General features: G+C 31.6%; 1 protein-coding gene across 8 annotated transcripts; it reads left to right on the forward strand.

Annotated features, from left to right (window-relative positions):
• Positions 1-2,726: 2,726 nt before the first annotated feature.
• On the forward strand, positions 2,727-7,408 carry LOC146919984 (uncharacterized). 8 transcript variants are annotated; one of them, XR_015011644.1, is made up of 11 exons: positions 2,733-3,140; positions 3,284-3,413; positions 4,214-4,377; positions 4,459-4,511; positions 4,619-4,695; positions 4,862-4,890; positions 4,981-5,524; positions 6,152-6,219; positions 6,632-6,744; positions 6,828-6,896; positions 6,975-7,408. XR_015011644.1 is itself a non-coding variant. In XM_085713370.1 (5 exons), exons 2-5 carry the CDS (start codon positions 3,369-3,371, stop codon positions 7,051-7,053), a joined length of 357 nt encoding a protein of 118 aa, XP_085569496.1. In that variant the 5' UTR covers positions 2,740-3,140; positions 3,284-3,368; the 3' UTR covers positions 7,054-7,299. The 8 variants fall into 8 exon arrangements, 2 of the variants coding, with proteins under 2 accessions (XP_085569496.1, XP_085569495.1); XR_015011643.1 differs by lacking the exons at positions 4,981-5,524; positions 6,152-6,219 and adding an exon at positions 3,536-3,605 and having other exon boundaries at positions 2,727-3,140; XR_015011645.1 differs by lacking the exons at positions 4,981-5,524; positions 6,152-6,219; positions 6,632-6,744 and adding an exon at positions 3,536-3,605 and having other exon boundaries at positions 2,727-3,140; positions 6,975-7,213.
• The last annotated feature ends 4,739 nt before the right edge of the window (positions 7,409-12,147 follow it).

A 12,147-nucleotide genomic window follows, 5' to 3' on the forward strand; every position in this document is an offset into this window, starting at 1 on the left:
AAAATTGTTATTAATAAATTTTATGGGAAATAAAATTAAAGAATTGAAACACGAGAGAGTGATAATAGTGAATACTTCATTCATTTCAAAATACATGTCGTAATTTTATAATGTCCAATGTTCACGTAACTTACTTTGACAATATTTTTTTAACTAATATATAAATACAAATGTTAACATGTAAGAAGTTGTTTGATTTGTCTCAATTAAGATTTTCAAAATATTAAATTTTTATAATTTTTCATTATATAATTAAAAATATTAATGATCAAAGTTATATATTGACATGCGTGCAGTGATTGATTACGACATGTATTTTGGATCGAAGAGGGTATATAATAGAAAAAGTTCCGTTAATATTTTATTGTTATTATAAAGCGATTTATAATTTGGTATGAAGGGAATATATGATATTGATATTTTTTTTTAGCATTATAATATTGATATTGACACCATATATACAAGAGCATGTATGAATATACTTGAAACACTAAAACCTCTACTACTCCAAGTCAAAAGCAAGTTAGTCATTGTGATTACTCCATGAAGTTAGCCAATTTGTCAAGGTGGCTATGCTGCCGAGAAGACACTTGATATTCACACGGTGTATCTAAGAAAAAGAAGAGTAACAATATTTGTATAATTATATTGTGATAATTTTTTTCTTATACTCACACTGTGTTTTTACTTTCTCTTTTTATTGTTTTTGTTTTTATGTTAATACATATTTTTCTTTATATGTCTTTGGTTGTTCTATATGTTGTCACACAAATGATCGTTCAAATAACATATTTCTAACAAAAAAGATTAATAAGTGATATATTTTTACGTTCAAATTAACAAGTGCTCCGTGTGAATGCACAAATATCTTGGTAGTATAGCACGAAAGCATCAATTACTTGATTTTTTTTAATGGCTTGATCCTTTTTGAGTTTTTGAGTTAATGTGTTAGAGTATTAACACCTCATTTACTTGTGAAAATATTTTCGTTTTCCCTTTTTTAAAATTGATTTTTTTATTAGAAGTTCAAAATAGTAAATCCATATTGAACTCCTCTTCGAGATCTCAGGTTCGATTCTCTCCGGTGCCAATTTAACTGGACTAATTTAGCTTATTCAAAAAAAATTAAATCCATATTGAATTTGGAAGACAAGTTACTAATATTCATATTCATTTTAAGTTACTAATAAGAACAATGAAGACTCATATAGTGACAATTGTAATAGAGATGATATGGAAGACAAGCTTGAAATAATGCATTTTTAGGATAATGTTTGGATATTTTTAGATTTTCCGGAAAAAATGCTAGATTTGATTTCAAAATTTGTAAAAAAAATTGGCGAGGAATATATTGAATCTAATTCTTTTATGCTTATTAGTAGTTGAAATGAAAATGGAAACAGGTCCTAAAATTTACCTCGCACATTATAAGTCAAGGGATTGGTCCAAGACCAGTAGCCAATCACCATACCCTAAAAAGAAACAGTTGATGAAATTGATAGTACTTAATTACTTAAACTCTTGAATTCACATGGGAAAAAAGAAAGTATTCCCAGAAAGTTTGTATAGAGAAGAATAATGTAACCTTAACCTCCCTAGTAACAATACAATGAATGAATGAACGAACTAGTTAACAATAACATAGTAAAGGTTCTAATGTAGAATCAACCTTGAATGATTACCTAAATAACGTCAAGATAGAATGCTATTGAAACAAGGTCGAAGCTAAAGGGGTTTTGCCGAATCCTAGTGCTACCACATAAGAGAATCGAACCTGAGATTTTAAGAATGAGCAAATTTCAAAGTTTCAAGCCAACAACATCACCTGACAACCCCAAGTGGGTTGCTACCACACTATGTTAAGGATTATGTTTGTCTAGTTATGTTGTTTAAGTTGTGTTTCAAGTTCTAACTTTGCTATTCAGTCTTTGACCGTTTTGTTCTTCATTTTTTTTGTTGCTTCCGTTAGTTTTGAACATTTGGCTGACTTGTAATAAGATTTAACTAATTAATGTTTTCTATTTAAAAGTTTAGTGAAAAATGAAAATCAATTAGGTTGGTCTTGTTTGTCTGAGAAGGAAAACTTGCTGGTGGAAGATGATGTTAAGGCATTTAGTATGGGTGTGTATGATACGACTTATGCACCAAGGGGAGAGCCCAACTCAAATGACCAGTTCATTAGGTTAGAAAACAACAAGGCTTTACCATCACATTGATTTTTTTTTTTATCTATTCAACATCAAGGTATTAACACCCGAGATGCGCGACTTTTACACTAAATTACTTGTAGTGCACGTTTGAATTGACGGTGATTTGATAGTTTTATTGAAACTTCAAAGTGTAGCTTGTCAAGGTATTTGTTTGATTCTTGAGTTGGATTAGTTGTGAGTGTAAGAGGATTCCTTCTTGGACAACGTTATGCATTGTTACACTGCATAAATTTTGATAGGATTTGGCTATTGAGCTTCATGTGTGCAGAGGTTTTATTTAGCTCACCTATATCTATATCTATATCTATATCTATCTATATATTATTAAAGGAATACCATGCTGCAAGTTTGCCCTAGAATTCACTATGCAAGGAATACCATTTTGTACTGATGGCATTGAAGCGCGAAAACCCCAGATTTTTCAATTTGGTCTGCCAATTACCGTTTTACCCTTTTGGTGGAAAGCATTGGCCGGTGCACACTGCACAAGAGTTGGACGGTTCACACTGCAGAATTGACAAATTGCTCCAAAGCTTCTTCTTTTCTTCTCTCTGTCACAACATAACTTCTCTCCCTTTCTCTTCTCATTCTCATTACCAGCCTCTTCTTCTCTCTCTCTCTCTCTCTCTCTCTCTCTCAAAACTGATATCTTCTTCCTCCTTTTCTCCAAAACCCATTTTCAATTTTTCCTTCACAAATTCAAACTCTCTCTCTCTCTCTCTCTCTCTCTCTCTCTCTCCCTCCCCCTACTCATGCATAGCGCCGAAACTGAGACGGCGGTGGCAGCATAACAAGCGGAACCGAAAGAGATTCAGTGAGCGATTGTGACAGGATCTTCCCTTTGTTCACGAGTTCAGGAAAAGATTGATGGTGTTTGTGGTAGCGAGAGTGGATTGCGGTGGAGTTAACGAGAGAGATCAATTTTTACAGGTTTTTTTCGATTTTCATATTTCCTTATGCTTCAATCATTTGATCTTTTTTTGTTCTTCGTTTTCATTATTGTAGTGGGTTGATTAATTCTGGAAAATTTGATTTATCATTATTGATTTGTTCTGAAATGAATTTGCCAACAGTTAGCTATGAATGTCAGTGATTGTTGATCAAAGTTATTGAAATGTGAATTGGGTGGATTGAAGACTGTAGAAGAAGATAACTAAAATGATCACAGATGTAGGGTTTATTGGTTCCTCAAAGGATTTTCATGTAAGGATTTGATGTTAACCCTTATTTTTTCTTATTTATGTCAGTAAATAATTTATCTGAATTTGTTTATGGTTTCTCCAGTCTATGAAGTTAATTTCTATTTGGCCAATTTTCTTGATCAGATTCTCAATGTTGAGAGCTCTAAGGGCATCACTATGATGAAAGCACTTTTTTTTATGTTAGGACTTCGTTGTGAGTATTGTACAATCATTTATTTCATTGTTTTTATCTTCGCAATCACTATATTTATTATACTAGATCAACTGTATTGATTTTAATTTAATTCAATAACTCAGATGTGTATATTCTCCATTGATGTTTTATTAGAGTTTGCAATGTGTCAATGTGTAGGATAGTAACTTTAAAAACTTTGTGGTTTGTTTTGTTCTCTATTTGTTGATATTGATATGTTTCTTTGCATTTTTAAGAACTTATTTTTGAAGCATTTGACATGAAGTGATTTGATTGATTTTTTATTTGTATGCCATGACTTGCTAGCAAGATTATAAAAATATAGTATTGGTTTGATTGATTTAGAATTTGAAATTGTCTCAACTCCTTTTGCATTCTTCAATGCCTAAATGTGTGTTCGTTCACATGTCTAAATTGAACAATTAACTTTAAAATGTAAAATATGGCCAATTAATTGATTTTAGAACAAGTAGCAGCAGGTCTCTTACTAGAACCAGGGGTCCAAAAGTTGTTATAGTATGATTTAGCTTCATGTAATGATTAATAATGGTAATTGAAATAAAAACCATGCTATTATACATTTTAAAAATATAAAATCTAAATTGCAGATAAGTTTTCTAATGTCACGTATCAGTCGAAGAGGGTCTGAGCAGCTTGAAGTTACAATGCAACAAAGGAAAGACATGTGTTCAATGAATAGTCTCCTGCTAATAAACTTTTGTTATGCTGCTCGCAGCGGCAGGTCGCCTGCGACGGTTGCATCAATTGAAGTGTAATGACACCTTTCTCTTATTCTCTCTAAACAACACATTTGGTGCTATTTTATTTTTATTCCCTGTTATTTTTTTGTCAGCAAAATGATATAGAAGGAGAAATCACCAATGAAGCATTTTTACACTAACTGAGGTAAACGGACTATTAGTTATGTTTGGGCTAAATTAGAAGTAAATACTTGATTGCAAAATGCATATTTTGACTTCATTTGGTCTTTGTTTTTCAATGTGGTTATGTAGATTAACATGTGTAATTGTTCTTGGTCGTCCTTTTATTAGCTGACTTTTTTCCGCCCCTTGGAAAACTATTTGAGAAGGTATATGTCTATCTTTTTGAAAAATTCATGACTGCACAAAATGATCCTACTTTCAAGATTACCAAGCATAAATATAAACTAAACTTTATGGGAGGAACTGTTGTTTTCAAAGTTACTTCTGCTACTGAAATACCAAAAAGTCACTTTCAATTTGTGCCTTTTCCAGAGATTTTAGCAAGAAGGATCAGATACTTGGTTAGTTACTCTTCTCTTTTGAATTGTTTATTTTCATGAATTGTTAGTTCATTTCTCATATATACTTGGAAAATGAAATCATATTTTTAGATGTTATTGGTCATGTTGAGAAAGACACTGTCAAGGATATCGTGAATAAAGAGATATTGACGAAATCAAGTACTAAGGATGCATAAGGATATTGATAAGATAATATATTTCTTAATGCCCTGCTACTTCATATTTTATTTTATCATGAAAGCAAATTGAGATGGTCATTAGTTATAGCTCATGAATTTTATTTCTATATGTCCGTGCTTCAACTTGCTAAGGTTATATGTATTCTATCCAATGCTAATTTATTGTTTTGTGGTTTAAATTAACGACCAAATCTTGCCACCCTGTGTTTGATATTGTTTTTAATTGGTGAGAGTTTGTGGTTAGTGAGATTCTACTGTAACAAATTAAAAAAATCTGATTTCGGTTATGAAAGATGTTGAATTTGTCCATATCCTGGCGGAAACAAACCAAGAGGTTTGATTGTCTAGCAAAGGAAGGATCTTTGATGAGCAGACGACGGGTGGTGTGATTTGTTAATTAAGCTTTGTTTGGTTTCTGCAAGGCTGTTGTTGATCTGTTTGCAGGAGGTTTTCAGGTTATTGCTTTCTATCATCTATTTCGGATAACCACAAATTTTGGTAGGCGTAGATTTGTGTGCATTCCGGTTGTTTGTAGCCCTGGATATACATATTGGTGTTTCCTTCTTTCGTAATGAGCAGGCCTTTAGATTATTTTCGAGCGTTATTTTCTGGTTTCGGTGCAGCAAACAGTTCTACCATGCTGCTAATTTTCTGGTTTTGGTCCAGCAGAAAGTTCTACTCTGCTGCTATTTTTGTTTGTTTGAGTCCTAAGGTGTCCATGGTTGTTTTATGGTTCATGTATTGGTGAGTTAGCAACCTGTTTTTGGTTTGTATGGCATGTCTTTGGTAGGAAATTTTGGTGTTTTATTTGCTCGGCTTGCCATTGGTTATGACTTTGTGTGGTGTATTGTCCCCTTCGGGCACATGATCATGTGAAAAAGTGGATTGCGAAAAATTCTGCTTTATAAGAAAACTCAGCAGATACAGGGGCTGCAGAGATACCAAAATCCTGCAATTGATGTGTTGAAAATCTTCTTCCAATTAGTATATGCTTCTATTAGCTTGCAGCCATTATCATTAGTGTGGACTATATGTATGGTCCACACTAATTTACCCTGTGCAGTTTCGACCTTCTATTTCAGGTTTCGCAGCTGAATATATTACTATTGTCATGCTAACTGAACGTCAGACTTGAAATTAGAAAGCATAGGTGCGGCTGCTGCAACGCACTTTGTATATATGTATGCTTATCATTTAATTAGAAATGATTGGAAAGATTGGTATATTCTTGGCCTCGGTTTGTTGGATAATGGTGTTAAACCAAAATTCTTTGAACTGACATGATACTGTATCTTTAAAATTGTTGTTATCGATCTTCTTTATTCAATTCTTTTTATTGCTGCTGGATGATATATTTTGTTGGGTATTGTTTTGATTAAAAGTCAAGCACAATCTCTAGGAATGCCCACTTTCAAATTACTCTTGCCCCATGAGAATGTATATGTCTCTATCTTTTTGAATTTAGAAACACACATGTCTATTATTTTGTCTATTTAGGGAAGCATCTTTGTTGCCTACCCTCAAGAACTGAATATGGGTGTCGACAAACGGATGTTGTTTAGGGTTGAAGTGAGTGACGCCAACTTATGTCGGAATTGGCGCAGCTATACAGTTAAAAAAAATGACTGAGGATGAGGAGATAACCAAGCAATTCCTATCGTTGCATGGGATAAATGTACATTAATATATATAGTAACCGAATTTTATTATTTGTTAATCACTTTGGTATCAATTAATCTATAATTCAATTTTGTTCAGCTTGCCAATGATGAAGAGGAAGCTCAATATGAAGAAGTTGTGTGTCAGTTGGCTGATTAAGCCCCATTGGTATATATTTTTTATTTTAATTTATTTACTAGCATATAATTCTAGATCTATTTAACTAACTTACCTTAACAATTGAAGGTGTTACCATAAGGATGATTCAACAAATACTCCAACTAACAAAGGCATTGTTAAGAGAACTGCTGCCAGTGTGGACTAATTGGATGTTGTAGATCTTGGTGAAGAAGATGCGGCCACCGCCAAAGTGCCAAAAGTGTTGTGTGAAAATTGAAACTGTCACGTAATTTTCTTGAAAGAATTAGTAGTTTCAGGAGGGATGCTAATTCTTATGTTCTGTCATCACTTTGTTTTTTGGAACCTATTTAACTTTCAATTGTATTTCGTTATGTGCAAACATGAATGTGCCATATTTGCTTATACTTTTAGTTTTTTTTGGTTATTTGAGTATATAAGGGCCAAATATGGATCATTGATAGTGTTTTTTTATTTTTTTTTTGGTTGTTGGATTGGCCTTTGTACTCATGTGGTGCTGCAATGAAGTTTCAATTACATTATACTTAACATGTTTTTAATTTATTGTGCTTATATATTGTGCTCGTCATTGACCCGTGCGATAGCACGGGTGCGCGATCTAGTATTCCAAAAATGGAATATATAGTTAAAGCCTAAAGGAATGGTTTGGCTCGGTCTGAAACTAGTGCTACAGACCTCTTTCCTATTAATCGTCCACCTCATGCACCACCTCTAAATCTAGCCTCCACGGTTTCAATTCGATCTGCAAAAAGGATCTCCAAGGGTCCCTACATCACTACTCGGTTTGAGATCTAAAAATTATGTTGGAGTTTTTTATGGTTTTGTTGTTTTGTTTTCTTGCATGTTCGCTATTGTTATTTTCAACTTGCTTCAAGTGTGCACTCTATATGTTTGGCAAAATATCCGAGAGAGGTTCATTTTATCTGTGTCGTAATAAGGGGCTCAATGTGGCTATCACCAACTTCAACATGCTTTCAGCCTTACAAATGAGTTGTCAACTTGTAGTAGAATTTGTCATTTTAAAGACCACTAATAGTTGAAATGAAAGAACACTGACAACAATTTTTTTCCTGAGGATGGATTCAATTAAAGATCATGGATCTTTTATTATTCTTGAAAGTTGATCATATGTGGGAGAATTTAGTTTGATGGTTAGGATTAAGAGTTTGGTTTGTTAATTATTTTTTTTGGTACAAAGTTTGGTTTGTTAATTTACCTTTTGCTTTTGAAACTATGTATATTGATAATATGTACATGACTTTCAAAATATGCAAGAGAAATAACCCTACTCGTAGACAATTTGATTGTACCATCCTTAATTTATCATTTAAATTAAGATTATTTTATGGTAAAAAAACTCTAATTGGGCTCAGTTGAAGCTGCGTCCTTATTGTTTTGTGCACATGCTTTTTTGCTGAAACAACTATTGTGATTTATTTATTTTTGGTTGGAAAACAACTATTGTGAATTGATTTTAAGATAAATTATACCATGAGTCCTTTAAGTTTGAGGTTTGTAACATATTGATCCTTTAAGTTATTTTGGTCACAAATAAGTCCTTTTAAGTTTGTAAACTTTTTCGATTTAGTCCTTCTAATAACCAAACAATGATGTGGTAGAAGGATTAAATCGAAAACATTTACAAACTTAAAGGACTTATTTGTGACCAAAATAACTTAAAGACTAATATGTTACAAACCCCAAACTTAAGGACTTATGTGTGACCAAAATAATTTAAACCAATCTATTACAAACCTTAAACTTAAAGGACTTTGGTATAATTTAACCTTGATTTTATTAGTTCTTCTCTATCGTGAGAATCATTAAATTACAAATCTATTACAAACCTTGATTTTTTATTAGTCCTTCTCTATCGTGAGAATCATTAATCGACGACTATTTAATTGGCTTAATAGCAGTTTTGGCCCCCTATGTTTCAAGGAGTTGCGATTTTGGCCCCCTAACTAAAATAATTCGATTTTGGCCCCCTATGTTTTGCCCCCTTTGCACTTTTGGCCCCCTAGGCCAATTTTGACCAAGTCAATGCTGACGTGGCGTCACATGTGTAATTTTTTATTTTTTTAATTATTAAAAAAATACCTTTTTTTTATTTTTTTATAATTAAAATAAAAAAATTACACATGTGGCGCTACGTCAGCATTGACTTGTTCAAAATTGGTCTAGGGGGCCAAAAGTGCAAAGGGGGCAAAACATAGGGGGCCAAAATCGAATTATTTTAGTTAGGGGGCCAAAATCGCAACTTCTGTAAACATAGGGGGCCAAAACTGCTATTAAGCCTATTTAATTTTCAGCAGGAAAAACGAATAGATGACAAAACAAAAAGTCTCGATCCGATTATATACGCCGTCACATCTATTTAAAGGAAAATACCAAAGAGAAAAAGAAAAGAACCTTTCTTAGTCTTACCACAATTAAAAAAGACAAAATGAAGGATCAAATAAGCATCATTTGTTTTGTAGTAATCACTAATCACCACATAATCAACAATCTGTGTGATACACCACACCACAATCAGACAAGAACTAGACGACAAAAAATTATGCATTGTACTTATATAAAGTTTTGTTCTTTTTCGTTCTACTAATAATCATGCATGACATGCACCTAATCTTAAATGATGTTCAAGGATTTTTCTACTTCACAATCGGCAAAACGGTGGCTAATTGGGTCGGTATTATCATTTGTCAAGAATCGTAAACCTGATTATGTGGCCCTAGTCGTTCCCTTAATAAACTTAAATTAAGATTAGGTTATCGAGTTGACATTATGGGCGGTTGATTTGATAATAACGTGACAAAAATTTGGTGATTTAGAGTTATTTTGATCTAATTCATCTTTTTAAATTGTTTTTCTTTTCTTTTTTGTTAAATAAGTGATGTTCATGTATTTTTCATTATTTCGTCGTCTTAACACAATTTTGTTTGTATTTATTTTTCGTCTTTGTATGTTGTGTTTTTATTTTTCATCTTAATGAGGTGTTTACATCAAATAAAACAAATAGAGAATATTTATTTTTTGCTTGGCATTTTAAAATTTGGTATGAAATTACGATAGAGTGTGTAAAAGAAATAAGAAGCTTTAAGGAAGCATATATTAGTAAGTGAAAAATATGAATATATTTTGAAAATAAATTGGGCAAGAGTTTTTTTTTTTTTAAATGTAGCTATTGTTAATTTTACGAATCTTTTATTTTGAGAAAATTTAAACTCAATATCTTAAGAGTATGTTTGGACAGAGAATTTAAAAATATACGAGAATTTGAAATTTTTAAAGTAATTGAATTCCTTTACTTGCAATCTTAGGAATTAAAAATTTTAAGATTGCAAAGGAAGTTATTTTATTCAAACAAATTCAAGGCATCTTATTCATGATAATGTTCCAAATACAATGATATTCATGATAATGTTCCAAATACAATGAGGAATAATCGAAAGACTGCAAACTAAGCTTGCTAGCACTTCTAGTGTACAAAATGTTTAGGGAAAAATAGTCGTATTATATGTTTGATATTTTGTTTTTTTTGTTTGTGTCTGTGGTTTTCTTACTAACTTTGCTAAGCTCACGAGAACATTTTATATGTTTGATATAATTAAAGAGAAATAATATTTATACAATTATTTATGTTTATATATAAATCATACTCATCATTATCATATTTATCTCGTCTTTCAAAAAAAGAATTATCATATCAAGCACATTAAATGAATTTTAATACTTTCAAGCCATAATCATAAAAACATCGACCCTTTATTTTTAGCGTAGTAAGTACACAACAATACCTTCAAATTTTAGTTCTGTAAGAAAGATTTCGTTGCCGACTTCCTCCTAATCATAGCCAAGATGTACATACGCGTGGCTTTTTTCACCCAAAACAAAGTTATACGTGATTACATTATAAAATATAAAAACAAAAACAAAGTCACATGAGGCTAATGAGAAGAGACGTGTTTAAGTTTAGGTGATTGTATAAAAATAGAGATATCTTAGTATCATTAGAATATCAAGCTTTCCACTCTGGATTATGCCTAATAAGGATATCTATTATTGCATTCTAGTTGGTGTAAGAAATTTGTTCTGATTCTATAATAAGATGAACAAATACATAAGTATATCTTCTTTTGTAAGCACTTTATTAACCCACATATCTGGGTAGGTCCGTCTTAAACACTTCAAAATACTGATTAATTTTAAAAATTTAGGCCTTAAAATTATTATTATTAGAATTTGGGTCTTCAAAGGAATTTGTCGCACTATTAAAAAAAAAAGTAGTGTTATTTGAACATAAATTTATGTGACAACCAAATGGGCAATCACATTTTTACAAAGAAAAGTGTGTATTGGCACAGAAACCAAAGTAATAGAGAGATAAAGTAAAATTATAATGTGAGTATGAGAGATAAAGTTGTCACAAAAGTTGTTAAAAAATGGTTGTACAATTATCATTTCTCTAAAAAAAATCAGTAGTGGATCTAGATACCGAGTTAAGGGGTTGCAGTGCAGGGAGGGATCTAGGGTAGACAATTAGACTATTCTTTTTCCATCATATGAGCTTTTCACACGTCATATGCGGTTTGAATTTTAGAATATATAAATCCCATAAAACGTCTAAAAACACGTTGACATATTTTAAATTTTAAAATATAAATAGAATATACTTAATTCGTCTAAGCACTTTATTTTAGAAGCTCGATGGAAAAAATAATGGTCAAACAATTAACTCGCAAATAAAAGCAAGATCATATCAAACACTTTAGGAGGGATTATTCTAATCTTAAAATTTTGACCATCAAAGATAACCACTACGCAAACCTATATGGGTTAGATACTTGTTTAATTTTGTTAACATATATTAATATACTTAATTCGTATGCAATATCAACATAATATAGATTTACAATATATATATATATATATATATATATATATATATATATATATATATATATATATATATATATATATATATATATATATATATATATATATGAGTCAGGATCCGTTGACACCAGGTGTCAACGGATTCGTTGACACCAAATCTCAACAGTAGATTTTATTTAATCAAAGGGCTCATAATTAATTCACATTTTTATTTGGTGAGTATCTTTTCTCTCCTTCACAAACTATTATTTTCTTCTGGAATTTTTTTACACTGCCACACACAGCGTGTTAATATTATTCCTGATTGTATCTCTATCCCCTCTTGGTTAATTACTCGTATGGATTCCAGGCGATGAAGGCA

This window comes from Medicago sativa, chromosome 5 (assembly GCF_051527215.1).
Source record: "Medicago sativa cultivar Bolivia chromosome 5, Bolivia_mono, whole genome shotgun sequence".
In the NCBI taxonomy this organism is placed as follows: domain Eukaryota; kingdom Viridiplantae; phylum Streptophyta; class Magnoliopsida; order Fabales; family Fabaceae; genus Medicago; species Medicago sativa.